This window comes from Zosterops lateralis, assembly GCF_965231275.1.
Source record: "Zosterops lateralis genome assembly, chromosome: Z".
Lineage (NCBI taxonomy): Eukaryota > Metazoa > Chordata > Aves > Passeriformes > Zosteropidae > Zosterops > Zosterops lateralis.
In genome coordinates, this window is record NC_139800.1 from 39,157,457 (window position 1) to 39,177,074 (window position 19,618).

At 37.3% G+C, this 19,618-nt stretch overlaps 1 protein-coding gene across 1 annotated transcript in view; it reads right to left on the reverse strand.

Annotated features, from left to right (window-relative positions):
• The window catches only part of FANCC (FA complementation group C), a 72,975-nt gene that overhangs the window by 6,533 nt on the left and 46,824 nt on the right, over positions 1 to 19,618 (reverse strand). Inside the window, exons 7-12 of the mRNA XM_083884457.1 lie at positions 18,805 to 18,969; positions 15,787 to 15,943; positions 8,358 to 8,410; positions 5,701 to 5,800; positions 1,583 to 1,658; positions 702 to 783 (exon numbers count right to left, since the gene is read on the reverse strand). Of these exons, the coding sequence (XP_083740583.1) occupies positions 702 to 783; positions 1,583 to 1,658; positions 5,701 to 5,800; positions 8,358 to 8,410; positions 15,787 to 15,943; positions 18,805 to 18,969 (633 nt within the window). The remainder of the gene's footprint in view (positions 1 to 701; positions 784 to 1,582; positions 1,659 to 5,700; positions 5,801 to 8,357; positions 8,411 to 15,786; positions 15,944 to 18,804; positions 18,970 to 19,618) is intronic.

Below are 19,618 nucleotides of genomic sequence, written 5' to 3' on the forward strand. Positions count from 1 at the left end.
TCAAGTTTAATCAAAATTAATTTGGTTTCTTTGAATTTAAAAGTTGTTCAACGTTCTTTGGACAGCTAACTCTCAGAGCAGACGTAGGCAAACTTGTATCCAGGCTCTATACAAGTCAGGTCTCATCACAGTCCTTATAAGAAAGAATAGCAAGGCAGCAGCAGATAGAGATGTATGCTTTTTCATTCTTTTCATATAGTCCCAGAACATCCCCTACCAAAGCATAATTCACATAGACAAACAAACCCCAAGGGCAGCAGGTCAGAAACATGCAGTGGCAGCCCAAAGATGAATTCAACAAAAATGATACTGCAGTCTGGCAGTCGTGTATTTATGAAAATAAGGAAGTCTGCAGTTTGGATGTTTGTAGAAGCCTGCAGAAAGCCAAGTTCTTTCATAAAACAGGGTTAAAAGTTTTGAGGGACAAATGGGAGATGAAAATGGAGCATTTCCATTATGCAGCTAGATATTTGTTGGAAGGAATGACAAGATTTTGTTTCCTCAGAGGCTTATTGGTCAGGTAGAGAGATGTATAAAGCTCAGGTTCAGTAAGTAATCTAAGTCTTATTCTTAAAAATAAACCCTAACTTAGAGAATAATAAGATTATGATTAAATGCAGACACTAAAGACTTCAAATGACATGACCTTTCACAAACTAACATGCAAAGGACAAAAAGTTTGAAGATTATATACTGCTTACCTAATGTTTATATCTTCTACTAATGCTTTGACCATATCCGAAATGTGTTTCAAGTGCTGAGACCAATATGCAGTTGGGAGCTCTGAAGATGAAGGATGAAAACAAAACTCTTAAAATCATGGTCTGTCCACTAGAATGTAACACTGAAGCATTAAGATAATGGTAAGATTTCTCCAAGTTGATTCAGTTATCACTAAGTATTTGAAATTTCATTTTAAAATATCCCAATTTTCAACAATATCTATTACTGTGTTTCATACAACAATTCACTGATAAAGGCAACAAAAGGAAGTACTGCTAGGAATACTGAAATGAGGCTGATGTTCCTTTGCTACCTCAATATTAATATATAACCAGTGCAGGAGCATTCTCAGAGGCTCTTGTACTGAGCTTTAATTATTGTTCATAAAAAATAACACAAAATTGAATAACGGTTTCTTGATTTTTATGAATAGACAAGCTGAAAAAAAAATTGGGTTTGCAATCTAAAATACCAGAATTCAAGCATCACAGAGAAACAGAAAGCCTGTTTCTTGTGAAATATGTATGAATTTTTCCATAATGACAATTACTAATATTATAGATTGTAGTATTTTTACAACCTCTGTATTGTGGCTTCAGTCCTACATAATTATGCATTCTTTCTTTGTTATTCACTTCTGATTTAGTTTTCTTTACAGTTACAGCTGTAGTATTGTTAGATAAGAATCAGATGTTCCTGCAGAAAAATACATTTAAAGAATATTATTAAAATTGCTAAATAGTACACACCCTAATAAGAAAATGGAAAGAAGTTATCTCTATCCTTTTTAAAGTTATTTTAAGACATATACAGACCATGCAGATTCATAATGCTGAAAATACTTTATGAAAAAACTTACCAAAAGGACGCCTGATTAAAGCTCTAACAAGAAGCTGGTGGTGGTATGGGAAGTAGGCCTTCAGTGGAAATTTATGCTAAGACATGAAATTATTATTTTAGGAGGTTTCTGGTCAGTTTTCAAAACAAACCCACAGTGAATAATCTCATCTAAGGCAGTAATTAACAATACAGACTGTAGCAAGCAAACAGAAAATGAAGTCTTTAGTTAATTTTAGGATTTTGCATTAAAAGGGGGATATTTAGGAAATGCTTGCTTATGAAAAGTAATTACTTACAGATTTTAAAAGCATATGCATCAAAAAAGATTCAGAGCATGAAGAAAATTATGTTACTAGTCTTAGTCTTTTTCCCAGTAATCATGTAAGTTTTCACTCTTAATATGCAGAGCTTAAAAGAGACAGTAGTTTAATTTTATTTTCCAGTATAAACAGATTCACAGATGATACTAAACTAAGAACTATTAACATCCTCAGAATCTGAGGGCATTTTGTAGATTATTGCCATCTGTTAAAAAATGGCAACCTAAATTTCTTAGGACCTGATTCCGCAGGAGGTAGGACAGCCACAGATAAAAGGCTTGCCGTGTTTATCTGAGAACGCATGACTCGTATATTGTGAACACTGCTCGTTAACTGAGACCAGCAGCAGCACACCTTTAATCTGTTTGTTCTGCAAACATGTACTACAGGCATGTCAAACCTGGAGCATGTATGTGCAAGTGCAACACCAGCTCCCTCTGAGACAGACAGAAAGCCAGCCAGGCCCACAAGGTGATCACTGGCACAAGATCTAGTTGGAGTCCAGTAACTACCAGAGGACAGCAGGGTGAGCACTGGGTCTAGTCCTATTTTACATTTTCATTAATGAACTGGATGAAGGGGTAGCAAGTTCCCTTGGCAAGTTTGGTGATGATACAAAACTGGGAGGAGCAGCTGATACATGAAAGGGCAGCCATCCAGAGGGACCTTGACAGGCTGGAGAAATGGGCTGACAGAAGCCAAATAAATGTGAACAAGGAGAAAGTACGAAGTCCTGCACTTGGGGAGGTGTGGGAAATGGATCTGTAGTTTGTTGTAGGAAGAGTTATCTATTTATCAAAATACACTTCTGTAAATTATTTTTTCACTTTCTTTTTACTGTGAGGTGGCTAAGCACTACCACAGTTTGCCCAGAAGAGTTGTAGTCCTGGACAACTGGTTCTAAGCAGCTACTCTTCGGAGCTGGGGATTTAGACAAGATGATGTCCAGAGGTCCCTTCCAATTCTCAAGCAATCTATGACTCTCTCATTTATGTCTTTGAATCTCCACACTGTTAATCTTAGAACTCTTCTGTCTTCTTTTTTAGGAGTAAGAAGGCATTTAGCTAACAGATCATCTCTTGAAACACAGACTGGGAATATGAACTCTATAAAATGTGACAGAGCTGTAAATGCAATGAAGACTGTATTTAATAACTTTAATGATTTAATACTTTAATAAATGCATATATATGTATGCATCTTATAAACAAACACAAAGACACTTTCTACTACTTTTTTTTTGTTCTGTCAACAACAGTTACGTGATATATAGGCTGTCTTCTTAGACAGTCTATATATCATTTGTATAGTAAGAGTCTAGAAGTCTACTTGCCAAGAGGAATTAGGCTAATTAGAAAAAATAATAATCCCTTTAGTAAAGTATGCACGTACTCAATTAACTTGCACAAAAAATTCCCATGAAAAAGAACCCCCTTGATACAGTTAGTAGTAAGCAAGACAACCCAGAGGACACACCACATATGAAACCAGTATTGTGAAGTAATTGAAAAACAACTTCCATTATACTGTCTAGGTAAAGCCAAAAAGGCTTGTCATATAAACATAATATGTTAATCAGTTCTTTCCTCACATATGCCATCACAAAATGCCAAACAAAGTACTATCAGAGAGAACAAGTTTGGATGTGGCTGGTTATAATAACTGCCATGATGTATAACAGGAAATAAACATTGAATAGTGGTTTAAAATATTTATCCAGCTTTTTAAAACAAAATTCCCAGGTGATTTCAGATAATTCTGAAACAGTCAAGGGAAAATAATTAATGAGGAAAGTATAATTTCCATCAAATAGAAATAGAAACTTAAACTTTATAAATTAATAAATTTACAAGCAACATGACCCAACTATCCTCAGGTCAGCTTTCACTAGCAGCACAAATCTAAAGAAAATCTGCTAGGACAAAACTATATCCCAACAGTGATCTCAGTATACCCATTCTTGAATGTCTTCTTCAATGACTACAGAAATGGGACTTCTTCCTAAGTATGTTTAAACCCCATGTTCCATTTATACTGTTTTCAGTCTCCAAAAACATGGAAGAAAAAACACAATCCCAAACCCAGCAGCACTGGCTTTTCCCACTCTTCAGCCTTTTTTTCTGCCAAACCTTGTTCTCTCTAAATGGTCAACAAAGTTATTATAAAAGACAGCTATTTCTGACTGCTGCCACACTGCAACAGAATTATTCTCCTCCTATCACACAAACCTGTGAACTGCCAGACACAACCCAGTTCTTTTGCAAATTTTATGGATGCATGTTTGCCTAGAGTTTCTTCAATAAACTGTCTATAAATCCCAAAGGTCTCAGTGACCAAGCAGAACCCACTTCATCCTCTGTCATAAGGTTTTTACCATTCTTCTGCTTAATGCTAATGGAGCACATTATGGCCTGTCAAGGGCAATCGGATACCACAAAGACAGATACCTTATGAATACATGTAATGATGGTATGACCAAAGGAAAAAAAAATGGATCTGACTGACTTAAAGTTTAGGAAGAAACCTGTACCTGCCTTTTTGTACATGCCTTTAAACTCAATATTTAAAACCACTTTAGAAAAACAGACAGTAGTCCATGTTGCAATGCCAGTAGGAGTGAGGACTTTCACCTTGAAGAAAACATATTGCCTGCACAGCACGATTAGCTCTTGGGTGTCTGATGGGTGTGGAATCTTGACTTTCATTCTCACCCACTGATCCCCACCCGGGGCTACACAGTTGCTGTTGCTGTGCAGTCAAGGTGGCACAAGATTATCATGTGCAGCACTAATGTATGAAGCAAGACAGCTGCCTGAAGCTAGAAGACAGATTCAATCACACTGCGAATTAAAAGCCAGTATGCCACAAGTTTCAAGAAACTCCAGCATCCTCTTAATCACCATCTCCCTCAAAAAGATGCAAAAAATCAAAGGAACTGGAAATTTTCGTAAATTTAAAGTGGAAGGTTTTAAATGACAGGGTCTTTCCAAACTTGCATCATATGAATTTGATTTCAAAAAACAGACAAGACATCCTGACGGATGTGATCATGTGATTTAGGAATCTGAACTCAAGTTTGCAACCTGTAAGTAAGGTAAGATTTTTCATATCTGTATTTTGAAATTTTAAGGTAAGAAACTGGTTTGTTTTCCTCTTGTTTCAATTAACACAAAAGTAATTCCACTTAATTTAATTCAGTAAGACCTGTATAAAAATCTGTGCAGAAGAAGAGAGACTAGGCTGTGAAATTGGAAAATTTAGACCAAGGAAAATTTCAGAGACCACTACTGAGGATCAGGAACTGAAACCAGTAGGCATTCTGTGTCCCAGTATGCATTCTGTGTCTTTTACCTTCTAAACAGACAAATATGACTACTCAATATCATACTTATAATTATTTAGGTGACTGGGAATGAGGTTGTTATCTCTGCTTTATTTTTTATCAGAGACTCTGCTACTGCAAAAGAAGAAATACTTCTAGCATTTTCCCTCCTTTTTATCAAAGATAAATGTTCACTCTTCAAACTGAAACTCCAGCATCAGGGGAACAGAGTCTGTGAAAAGCACTTTAGGCAGACATACTCGAGGGTTAAGTTACGTAAACTGCTCTAACATACTGGTTTCATTCTGTAATTTTATGCACTGGTGAAGATGTTTGAGCTGAACTTTGGCACATCTATGCAGCTACAGAGGGATGCTATTATTTACTTCATTATATTCAGTCACTTCTCTTAAGAGTAGAATGGTGTTTTTTCCTTGCAAAATTTTGCATTTTCTCACTGGAAAAAAACCCACTAAGAAAGAGACCTTGACTAACCTGTTTGTATTCATTCTGATGAGCCTGAAGGAAGAGATGTGTAAACACCTGTATTATTGTCATAACTTCTGAAGTTCCATCAGTTTCCATCAGTGCATTCCTACACATTGAAAAGTTAGATATGACAGATCAGACAGTGAGTCTGGTCATCACACCCCTCTTAACTGAAATGAAAAAAAAAGTATATTCTTTGTATGCTGTAGATTTGAACTGTGTCTGAGCTCATTACGCCACTAACAGAAATACTAACTTTGCAGGCTTTTTCTATTTTATTTTTAATTAAAAAGAAACAAAACAAACCTCACATAACTCCTACAAATAAAACTAGACTTAGTAAATATATACAATATACATGGAGACACATAATTTATCCTATCTAAATAAGTATACAATTAAAAAGACTAGCACAACTTTATTAGCCAAATTTGGCATCTGATCAGTTTCTTGTGTTCAGAGCAACTACTCCCATGATTAAGTTAAGCATACTTTATAGTGTTTTGTGGGACTACATCCCATAGGCCACTCTAAAGGTTTACAAAGGTGAATGCTTCAACTTGCCTCCCATAGTGCAAAATAACCTTGAGCAAGTGGAGAAAAACACATGGCAGCAATTTTCACTCTCATATTTGAAAGACACAGTAGAAAGGAGAAAAACTGTTCACAATAAATTGCCAGTGAGATACAAGTATTAGAGAATTGTTTCATTCCTTCCAAAACATATGAAGAGCTAACACGTTACTGTAACATAGAAATGTCACAAAACTACAGGCAAATATAATCACTGCTATAAAACCAAGAAATAGTACATGGAAACTCAAGACAGCCTAGGTGTATGGACTTCTGTATAGCCACGCATAGCAAGAGAACATTGGGAAATAAAAGCAGTAAGTAATATCACTGTGATAATTTAGCACAATTAATCTCGATATGCATGCAAATAGCAGAAGTCATTACAGAAAGAGTCACAGTGCTTAGGTCTATACTTACAACAGAACACTAATCCCAAATATAAAAGAAGTTTTGTGCCAGCTATAGATACTTAACACAGTTTTCAAGCAAAGGAAGTACATTTTCTTCATCAGCAGTTCTCTAAAATCCACATGTGATTACAACTGGAAGAGTATCTTAACATCTGCACACCATTTAATGATAGTTGGAAGGATGTTAGGGAAATACAACAAAAATAAACAGAAGGCTGCCTAAACCACTTGGTCTGCAAAAACCAGCTAACATATACAGCTTAATATAAGTATAAAGAGGAGGTGAGACATAGTGTTCTTAAAATACATCAAGGTTTTAAAACCAACAATGTAAAGGAACAAGCACACTAAATAGAAACAATTCAAAGTAAAGACAGGGAGCAGAAATGTAGGCTTAGAAACAGGGAAACATCCTTTTTTAAGACTATTTGAAACATTAATAGAAGTGCAAAGTTTTACCAGGAAATACTACGTTGGACATAATCCTGCATTAGCTGAGAAACATCATTTTATCCATTTCTACTGTCTACCAAAGGGAAAGGACGCAAAAGAGTAGTGAAGTCATGCGGGTTTTTTTAGAAAATATTCTGTATAGCATGACCCTAAGTAAGCCAAGAGGTTCCAACAAATTTTGTTTCCTTGTACCATCGCAATATACAGCCTCCAGCCTAGGACTTCAGTACACATCTGCTGAAGCCACATCAATTTTTAAATGCATCTTACTTTGGGAAAGTGATTAATCTCAGCTCTTCAGAAAATGCTGTCTGTGTGCAGATATGGGACCACAGCAACAGAGGTCAGCCAGAACACTGGCTCCCAAGAGGCTTCATTCTCACAACACAGTGGTATATAGTTTCTACAGCCAAGACTCTTCTGTTAGTGCCTGCACAGACCTAAACCTGCACACAGGCACACAAATGCCCCCAAACCCTCATACTCTGGGTATGTTTTTCTAAAAAGGGAAACACTTAATGAGCAAAGGATGTCAGTCACTAAATACATTATTGTTGTATTGGAATTGTTAATACTAATAACCCCAGCAGCAAATCTACTTAAAATTAGTAAGTATTAAGTCAAGTGCAAAGAAGAGAAAAGCCACTGAAAACTGAGTATAAAGGATTTGTGGCCTCCACACGGTAACCAGTATATTGGTTGATTAAAAATAATTTAATGCGTTCAAAACCAAACTCATTATTAAGAGGTAGATCAATAGTTTAAGGCCATTAAGAGCATATCTAACATAAATCCTGAAAAGCATAAATAAAATGTAAAAGACACTACACTGGTAAGTGCAAATGTTTTTGCTAAATGCTACTGTCATGCTGGCATGGGCCAAGCCATTTCAGCATTTTTAATTTTCACCTCAAATTTGTATTTCAACCACAAATCTCTACTGAAGTACAAAATAAATTACAAATTTTAAAGGCTAAAGTACAATGTAGTCAACTGTACCAATGATTATTATAATGTAACTTTTATCTAAAGTTCATAAGATTGTTAACATTTTTCATTATTTGCAGTGTACTACAAAGAAAGGGACTTTAAAGCAAGGTAAGGAAAAAGACATCCTGAAATTATAATATGATGCCGATTATAATATTGCTTCTGCTCTTGAAGAAAACTTCAATGTTCAAATGGGTCATTTAAAGCCCTTCCCACAGTAATTTCAAAACTTACTTGAAAATTTCATTTACAATTCTGAAAATAGCAGGATGGCTTGCTGCTTGTGGCTGTTGATACACAAATGAAAGAAAATTAGGTATTAATAAGAAACAACTCACACAACTGTCATTGCATAATTTACAGCTTAATTCATGGATGCTATTACATAGCTACTATTAAACTGTAACTCTAAGATCAATTCTTACTAAACCCTCAGATTTTCTCAGGATTAGAATTCTTAGGATTCTCCAGAGCGAGACCAAGCAGGCTTAACAGCTGATAAATGCAAACACCTGGGATCTCAAACTGTTTATGAAAACAATCACTACAAATACTAAAGGTGGCAGACAGAAAGAACAGGTTGTTGCATGCAATTGCTAGAGGCTAGACACAGGGAGCAGATTTTTAAAAAGCTTTTCTTTCATGTTTGCAGACAATCCTTTCTGGATGTGCTTTGAGACTCTTGCTACATCTTCAAAATTAAACTGATCTTATCACCTTTGTCTCTAATAGTTTTGCATGCATTTTCATCCAAGATATTTTTTCACAATATTATCTTCTTTTGTTAACTTCATGGTTGTTAGTTCAAGCTAAATAGCTCAGTGCATCAAAATATTTTTTTAAAACTAGAAACCTTTTACCATGCTAGCACACAAAACACTGTTTTGAGAAAGTTGTTATATTAAACACGCACCAGTAAACACACTGCTTTCTAATCCCATATTCTTAACACTTTTATAGAACACCAAGAAAAAAACCCACTTATGCATTCCCCAAAGTACTAAGTTGAAAAGCAAATCTTCACTTAGTGTCTCTGATGCTAATGCCCTAAGATTTAGTAAGAATATAGTTCTTGATCAGCCTAGAGTAAAGCATGTTTAATAAATGCATTCTATAAACTTTAGGAAGCATAGTGTTTATGAAATGGCCTTTATTAATACAGCTTAAAGTGCATAGCGCACTACTGAAAGCTTGTATGCATTTGTTTCATACAAATAAGTGGTACAAATAAATGGTAAATACTTGGTACTTTCATAAAAAGTACCACGTAGAAAATTAATATAATACTGTAATAATATATAAAAATCATGCTTATAAAAGTATGTTATAATAATGATTATAACAGTAATAGGAATTAAAATAATATCTTTTTAATTGTACACAGGGAGAACAAGGGCTTTGCTTACTACGATCCGCACATGATAATATTAGAAAACAAACAACCCTAAGAACTCCTCTCCCCGAGCTGTCGCTGCCATGCTGTAAACAGGAGGCGACACCTCATCCTGCGATCCGCCCCATTTTCCTCCGCCAAGCTGTGCCGGGGGACGTGCGCCACCTCCTGCCCCGCAGCACCAGCAGCAAATCCCGACTCTGCTGCGCCCGAAATCCCACTGCCGCCGCAGGTGAAAAGGGATCCCCGGCAGGAGACTAACAGGAGGCAGGGGCTTCTCCTTGGTTTGAGAGTTTTTTTGGTTTGGGGTTTGTTTGGTTTGTTCTGTTCTGTTTGTTCGTGGAAAGATTGGACTAGATCTCCAGAGCTGCCTTCCAGACCCAACCATTCTGAGGTTTTGGAGAGCAGGGAAGATTATGTTGTCAGCCCTGTGGGCTAAAGGCTGATTCAGTAATTCCTCCCCAGTCTGTCAGTCCTCTACCCATCTTTGCAGGCACACTCTTCTCTGGTAACAAACCGACACACTGTTGTTTAAGACAGGCTGGATGCAAACCACAAAGGGTCCACCAGCACATCGGCTTACAGACCAAGATCAAATCCTAATTCTTTCGAACAAGTCCAAAATAAATGTGCTGTACACAACATTGTGTTGTACTCCCCACTTCTTCCTGGCAGACAGCAGCAAGCTAACAGTACTCACTGTAAGAAATCATAGTTAATAGCCCTTAGGATTTTATCTAAACTCCTGAAATCAATATGAATCTCATCACTGGTAGTCAAAAAGGGAAAAAACAATAAACCAACCCAAGCCCAAACCTGATTGTTACCTAATTGCACAAGATTTTGATCAATGGACTATATGGAATTAATTTGCAAGCATTCAGAGCAAGAATGCTGTGACAGTGCAAAAGTCTGCCCTGTAATTTGGAGATGCTTGTTGTGTATAGCAGGACAATAGCAGGTAGCACAATTCTGCTACTGCCAGCAGCAGTTCTGGAATTTGTGAGGGCATATAATTTTCAGGGGGGATTTTCATAAAATTTTCTTCTTGTTGACATTATCTCCCTATATTTTCAAAATAAAAAGACATTTTACATTTCAATAATCTTGTCTGCAACTATTCAATGTTTTCCACAGAACTCAAACTCTATGGTATTGTTTAATCACTTCTGAAACATGCACAATACAGACAATACAATGCACACTAAACAAAAAATTCAAACACAGAGAACTGGAGCTGCATGTGTGGTATTAGGATTGAAAAATATTCTTTTAACATAACATTTTCCAAACACAAGCCTTAAAGAGCCATACTACTTATGTATCTGTATTATTAGAAAGCAAAATCTGAAACAATTCATTTATAACAAAAAGCCATAACGGAATAAAAAATAAGAAAAATATATCTGTATCTACAGTAAGCAAGGAAATGGGAAAAAAGGAGACAGATAATCTGCATTTTTATTCACATCACAGAATGCTCTGTAACAAGTAAGAATAAACATGGGGAAGAAAACATTACCAAGGTCATACAAGGTAAGTCTTGATTTCCAGATTCACATGCAATTAATTGGACACAACACTTCTAGAAGTTAAGGACATCTAACATTAGAAAAGCACTAGAGTGCTGCATTTCAAATGTTGTTATTTTCCAACTGTAAATTTGTATTTCTGAATTTTATATTTACCAGTTTAAAATAGGAAATGTTCATTTTTTTCTTATATAAAACGCCAAAGGTGGTTCTATTTTGAAGACTACATTTCTTTTTAAAGCACAAGTATATTTTTACAGAAGTTTTAAAAGTGCCTGAATCTATCAACATGAAGAGTAATTTTCTCTGTCCTCCTCTTCCTCATTAATGCCTCTTTCATTGGCTCTGTACACTGGGGAGGATTTTGGCTGTACAGAGCTCGGGGACAGTGGGGATAAGGCTGGGTGCCTGTGGGTGACAGTGAGAGGGATGGCCAGCAGGGCAGAGATCCTGCTGGGAGTTTGTTACAGACCACCCAGCCAGGATGAAGTGAAATATTCTGTCAGTGGATGTTTCATGATCCTTAGCCCTTGTTCTTGTGGGAGAATTAAACTTGCCAAATATCTGCTGGAAACCCATCACAGTGGAGAGGAGGCAGTCTGGGAGGTTCCTGCAGAGTGTGGAAGGTAACCTCCAGACACAGCTGGTAGGGGAGCCCACCACGGCATGCCCTGCCAGACCTGCTGTTCACAAACAGAGAAGGGCTGTGGGAGGTGGGGTGGTCAAAGGCCACCTTGGGCATAGTGACCATGGAATGACAGAGTCTCTCTACTCTTGGTGAAGTAAGGAAAGGGATCAACAGATCCTCTGCCTTGGACTTCCAGATGGCAGACTTTGTCCTGTTTAGGACACTGGTTCAGAGTCCCTCAGGAAACTGCCCTTAAAAACAAAGGGGTTCAAGGAACTCTGAACATGCTTTAAGAAGAAAATTGTAAAGGCACAAGAGCAGGCCATATCCATGTGCCAACAGATGAGCTAGAAGAGAAGACAACTGCCCTGGCTGAGCAGGGAGCTTTCATGGGAACTCAGGAAAAAAAGGAGAGCTTATAACCTTTGGAAGAAAGAGTAGGCAACTCAGGATGCCATTAGGTCATACAGAGAGAAAACTAGAAAGGCAAAACCTAAACTAGAACTCAATCTGGCCACTGCTGTGGAAAATTATAGAAAGTGTTTTTATAAATATATGAACTACAAAAAGAGGGCCAAGAAAAATCTCCATATTTTACTGAACATGGAAGGGAACAGAGTCACCAAGGATGAGGAAAAGGCTGGGGTACTTAATGCCTTCCTTCCACAGTCTTTAACAGAAAGCCCAGTCATCCTCAGGGCAACCAGTTCCCTGATCAGGTAGACAGGGATGGGGAGTAGGACAGACGCCCTGCAATCCAGGAAGAAGTTGTTAGTGATCTGCTGTGCCACTTAGATGATCACAAGTCTGTGGTGTCAGATGGGATCACCCAAGGGTACTGAAGAAGCTGGCAGAAGTGCTCATTAAGCTGCTCTCCATCATTTATCATCAGTCCTGGTTAACTGAGGTCTCAGGTGTCTGAAACTTGGACAGTGTGACACTCATCTACAAGAATGGAAGGGAGGATCCAGGGAACTGTCAGCCTGACCCCAGTGCCAGGAGATATTATGGAACAGACTATCTTGAGTGCCACCACACTGCACATAGAGGACAAGCAGGGGATCAGGCCCAGGCAGCAGGGGTTTGGGATAGGCTGCCTGACCAACCTAATTACCTTTTATGACCAGATGACCTGCCTCTTAGGTGAGAGAAAGACTGTGGATATTGTCTACCTGAACTTCAGCAAAGCACCTCATTGCAAGGACATTGAGGGGCTGGAGCAAGTCCAGAGAAGGGCAATGGAGCTGGTGAAGGGTCTGGAATGTCCTGTGAAGAATGGTTGAGGGAGCTGGGGGTGTTTAGCCTGGAAAAAAGGAGACACAGGGGTGACCTTATCACTCTCTACAACTGTCTAAAAGAAGAGCGTAGCCAGGTGGGGGTCACCCTCTTCTCTCAGGCTACCAGTGACAGGACAAAAGGACAGAATATCAACCTGTGTGTACATCACAAAGAATTTTATCAGTTAAAAGGTTATACATTGGAACAGGCTGTCCAGAGAGGTGTTGGAGCCACCATCCCTGGAAGTGTTCAAACAACAACTGGATGTAGCACTTAAGAGTCATGATTTAGTTGACATGGTGGTTTTTGGTCAAAGGTTGGACTCAATGATCTTGGAGATCTTTTCTATGATTCTATGCTGACAAGGTGGAAAACAAAATGCAGCAAGAACAGATGGTTTATAAAGAAGAAGCCAACAAATTATAAATCCTCTCAACCTATTGCACTTTTCTTGAAACATACCTTTGAAACAAACAAAACTACTTTGGAAAGCTATCTCAGAACCAAACAGAAACTATAAATGACACCAATTCAATCACATCTCTTTTTACATACATGGGCTTTAAAAATCTGTGTATATGTGTATACACATATCTATCCATTCCTGGTGAAGCATAACATAGTAGTATGTGTATTTACTGCATGTTTAGTTGTTAATGCACACATGCAAACCCTAAAGTTACTTCAGAAAAGAAGACATCCACTCACCCACTCAATTCCAAAGAAGCTAACAGACCATCACTGATGGTCACTTCACTTGTTTTTTTTTACTTCTGAGTAACTACAGAATTTCCAATATTGATTTCAGTTTAGCCACAAACTCACAAACATAATAGCATGCCATATAAACATAAGTTAGTGGAGTATCACGCAACAATTATTCTTGGAATTAAAATATCGAGTAGTATATATAAAGTTTCTGTTGTAGGAGAAGTAACAGTGGTTTACAACTATCTGGGTACCTTAGATCTCTATGAGGTTTATGTACAGTATGATTACTGTATCAAGATAAATTGATAAATTATTTATCTTGATTTAGATAAATTACTCTGATAATGCAATTTTGAAAGAGCTCATTGAAATTTCCTTCTTATAATGTACTATAATCAAATCACTAACATATTTCTGACTGTTAGTCCTCTAAAGGTTTTCTTCCAAGTAGGAAAGTAGAAATCTAGTTTTATCTCATGATTCTGCTATTACCATATCCATAAGGTAAGTAGAACTTACATCCTAAAACACCATAATCCAAACGCCAAAAATGCACATCCACATTCCTAAATAATTATTTAAATATCCTTAAGGTAGGATAATTAATATACTGATTAATTTAATGTCACACAAGTATCTTTACAGTACCATGTACATGGTGTACAAAATATCATTATGCATCTAGAACACAATTTCCAGATCATATTATTTTCCTTCTATAATACTATTCTGAAGCTTCTCATCCTGTTGTGTTTACCTGTTATGCCATCCCCCACTTATGCACCCTCCGGCTTATCAATGCCTATCAATCATCAATATCCAGGTGCCTGCTGCTCTCTTCTTTATGGTTCCATTCATTCCATACTTTGTCCACAGGATGTCCTCTCTAAACCAGCTTTCAAAGCTGCTACACTGGTCTTGCCAGTCTGTGAATATCTTATTTTGAAAGCACAAAGTCTTTGGATCAGAGGCAAGTAAAGACAACCTAAGTGTGCTGGCATAGTAATGTTGCATTCTTTACAGGGATCAGGATGTGAAGAAAACTGAAGTACGAACATTTTTAATAAATAACAAAAAACAACACCTGAAACAAGTATTTGACTTCTTTTTATATATTGATAACTTAGATTTAGATATCTTCTTTTTTTCCTCAGCTGGTACTTGGTGTAGTACCAGATACTACATACAATCCACAATATATCTGATATAGAAAAATTAGGCATAGACCCTGTATATGGCTTTGTTTGGTGCAATACCTAAATCCCCAGAAGGCATATGAAGAACAGCTGACACCAAGCCATTTATGAGATTTGCCAGTATTGTAATGGATCCCTAAAATAAGAGATTTGCAAGTTCAATTAAAAAGGAAGAATATTTAAAGGTAGCATTCTTTTCCTGAATACGTATTCTGTAAGCAATTTCATAGGCTGAAAATAAAATACCATATGCCATTTTTTAGTTCTGTGATTTTATGGAACATATAATTTGAGTGCAAAACAGACATGCTATTTCACACTGCAGTTAACAATTAAATTTACATTTAGTGCTGCAAACTAGCTCATTATTTTGGAAAAAGTAGTGTGGCAGGTTTTCTCTTAGGGAAGATTTTTTTTGTGCTCTGCATAACACAGCATTTGAAAACAAATTTTAATTACAGTTTAGCAAATGTTTTGCATTATGAATTTTGTTCAGGTTTGCAAACAAAACTGAGTAACTAAGCAGTCCCATAATAAAATAATCTAAAAGGGATTCCCATTGTTCAGACTGCTGAACTCCAAGGGCACAGAGACTGAAGTAAAAGCAGATAGATTCAAATCCTTCCTGGCCAGAGTTTATAATTTTTTCAGACAGAGGAAGGTACTCAGCCCCTAACCACTGGGTTCCTCATTTCTTTACCCGCTCTTCATCTATGGATAAAATCTGTTTTTCCTTTCTACAATCCAGTGTAAAAACTAAAAAATTAGTGATGTTTGTAAGACTCAAGATTCGGCTTGCATTAACAAGTCATACATCCCATAATGGCCATTTATGCTGACGTATGTTTCTATGCTGACATATTTGAAAACTGTCACTCCTGAAGCATGAAAGAGCAGTATCAAATGTACTACATGATGTACATACCAGCAATGAGTCTTTTATGACATAAGCCACTTCTTCCAGTGAATTCAGCTGAATGGAAAACAACTGGTCTAAAAGATGTAAGGTGGCTTTTTCAAGGCTTGGTAAGTGACGAAGCCAAAGGCTGAAGACAGCTGATTCAGAAAGGGAGATCTTCTTCCTGGTTTAGAAAGCAAAATACTGTTTTACCTGAGTAACTAGAAGGAAGATTAAAAAAAAAAAAGTACTATTTTTTTTTAAACATACTGAGAAAAAAGGAGACACAGAGATCAATCTAAAGCAAGAGAGAGATCTTGTTTACAATAGCCTGTTCAATAGCAAATCATAATAGCAAAGAATGACAGAAAATCATCTACAAATGCAACTTTACCACATGTGTTTAAAATCTAGAAATTTGGTCATGATGGATCCCATCAAATGGAAACAGAAAGTGTAAGTTGGGAGTTCCATTCCTCTCTCAAGAAAGGTCCTGTCTCTGGACCTTGCACTCTCTCAAACCTGGACTAGTTCCTGCAGACAGCTACTGACAGATGAGCAGGAAGGTCCTGCATAATATTCCTGCTGTATAACCAAAGCATCACCTATCTTTGCAGAGAAATAAGGAAAAACCCAAAAGCAGCGACAACAAAAAGGGAAAAAAAGAGAATAAAACAAGGAAAAAAATTACTTAGAGGTAGCTAAGTCTTCAGCCCAAAAGCACTGACCAGAGCTATTTAACAGACAAACAGTTAAGCAGAAAAGTTATCTCTTCACCTAAAGACTTCAGCTATCACTACAAAAGAAAAGGCACAGTGTGGACCAACATGAATCCATATATACTAAACTAACCACCCAAAAAGAGGTATCACAGCACAAACATCCTAGAATATTTTTGTAGCTATTGTGATAGTTGCAAATTAAAAAGTTCAAACCAAACCAATACATAAATAACAATAAGTACTTGCCTTGGTCTTAAATCAAGTTAAGATTTAAAAACCTAAAATTAGGCTGGAGAGTACATGCAAACTAAAGCTACTGATAAAAGAGAAAAATACCAGCAAAAAGAATACTGAAGCCATTTTAAGATCTATTTTCAATGCATTTATTTTGCCATATGTTCACCTAATTATCAGCTCTCAGAATTCTGAATTTCATTTAAAAGCTGGTATTTTTTTTTTCACTCAATATTATGTAATGACCTTCAAGTGTACATGTGGAGACAAAAAATGTTGGAGTCCAGGGCATCCCTCTGGGCGCCCTGGAAAGTCACAGACCTCGGTAGAGAGGCCTGGGACCCGAAAAAGAGGGTCTGAGGTCTGTGCAGGGGGGTTTGCCTGGCACAGAGCCCAGGAAGACACAGGCTTTGATTTTAGTCCATGAGAAAAACATCTAACAGAGAGAAGAATTGCAAGTCACAAAGGTGTTACTGAGAGTAGTGTAGTTATCACTGTGCAGAAGATTTTGTAGTTTTGGGATTTTTAGAATGTAGATGCAAAGGGACAAGATGGTGGTTTTAGGGCATGCCCTGGGTTCTTCTTTTTCTCCCTTGGCATCCATCTTCTGCAGTGACGTGGGCACAAAGTAGCTTCAGTGGACTGGATCAGAGCAGAAATGACCCTGTTAGTATAGGTGATAGACATTGGCACGGAATTGTAAATAATGGGTACGTAGTTATCTGTATAAGAGGGAGCGACCTCCCATCACAGGGGGAGTCACCTCGTGTCCAGGCAGCTGAGAACACCTTGGCTGGACACAGGAGGGGAGTCACATCGTGTCCGAGCTGCTGTGAACATCTTGGCTGGACACAGAGAATTGTAAGATAAGAACTAATAAACAACGCGAGAAACCAGAAAACCAAGACCTTGAGACTCCTCATCATCCTCGTGCCGAACACCGAGCACCGTGCTCAGCACAGAACACAGAGACACAGAGTCAGACAGCAGACTGTCTCCTCTGTCTTCAGAGGTCAAGAGGGAAAATCACTCCCTTCGTGCCCACACGAACCACCAGCCAGCTTTGGAATCTCGGGTGAGAAACAAACAGATAAAAACCCGAGAAAAAAATACATTGAAGTATCCAGAATTTCAGAACTGTAAAGCAATGCTTAATTTCAGGATGGATTAGTTATTTTACTTTTCGTTAACTATCTCTTTTTGTCTGGAGCCCTCAATGGATCACTACAAAAATCTTCAATGGAACATCTCAGAAATTATGATGAGCGCAGAGGAAGTAATTAAAACTGATTTTAAAATTATATAAATGGATAATTGACATAAAGTGTTTACAAGGGACATTTTCTTGTATTAAAAAAAAATGTTTATAATACAGTGCCTCAGCTACAACTTGAATAAAGCAATTCTCAAGCAAAAGTAGGCTCTGCTTTCCCTGGCATCTTCCCTTTCCTGGCATAGCCAACTTTTCTTATGTTCAGCTTCACTCAGCTGGTTTTCATCCATAGACTGATTTTATGAGAACGGTGGGCTTAGTGGTAGCAAAACAAGCAAAGCTGTATTTCATAAATTGCTCCTCTCTCAGGCTCATTAAAACTAATCTGCTGAAAACCAGGAGAATTTAAAATCCAGAGAAAAAAATTCACAAAAAAAACCAACCTCAAACCAACAAAACCCAAAAGAATTATGAAAACATCAAACATAAGGATCTATCTTATACAAAGAAAAATTAAAACGGCTCTCAAACTGTCAGGTTAGGAAGGGTAATACTCTTATGACATTTCTATGAAAAAATTATCACAATTTCCACAAAATTCCTAGAATCTTTTAAAGGCTTAAACCTCCTCTTTAGGGAATAGGTGAGACAAATTCCCAGTCAATATTTAAAGCTGTTATACCACAGTTTGTGCATCAGCAATGTAAAATTCTGCCTTGGTCCACAGTCTCAGCTGTGCTATTCAAATGCAAGGGAAATATTTTACTAGGAAGGTATACAGTGCATTCAGCATACAAACGTAGAAAAAAACACACTGAATTGAATTGATAGTCTTTTATGACAAAGCAAAACCATAATACAAACCCTGCTACTCACTTTAAAAAGGCCTCATTCACAGCCTCTAGAAACTCTGAACTGAGAATTTCTTTTGATGAACCTCCATGGTAAAAAAGAAGAGTTTCCAGCAATGGAGTTAGATCAGGCAAAGTAATGAGAGGGACACAGAAAATGGACACAGCATTTACACGACTGGCTGAAGTGCTGAGGGAAAAAATAAACACAGTTCATATTTCAGAAAAGTCATAAATTCTAAACTGTTAAGCTAAAAAAGGAACATTAATTAATTACACAAGATTAAATGTAAGACATGTATACCTAACTGCTGAAAAATTATTTACTCGAATGACTGTTGGCATATCATTCTGTATTGTGTGCAGAATGCTAAGAAGTCAGACAAAATTTTGATATTTAAGTGCTCAAAGCAAACCATGTGAGGGATATCAACACAATTCTGAATTGAACCCAGTTGTGTTGGCTCCATCACCACATCCTTCCAAGCAGACACTTCTCTGTCTTTCCCAGGGTCAGTGAAAGAAGACTAGAGATTCATAGCTCCCATGTTAGTTTCCTGGAGCCCTAGAAGAGACAACCTAGCTGCTTTTCAGGCCTGCTGTTGCTTTTTTAACCTCTCCTTCCTCTTAACACAAACAATTTATGAATCTTGCTGTCTTCAAGTGCTCAGCTGGAAAATTTTTGTCTTACAGATCTACAACTAAAGGAATATGTAGCACCTTTGGATCTTAATATACAAACCACTTGCTGGATCTTCTCACTAAAACTACATGGTTGGAAATTATTAAAGACAGTGGAATCTGGAGCATAAAGAAAATACAGAAACTTCAGAACTTTA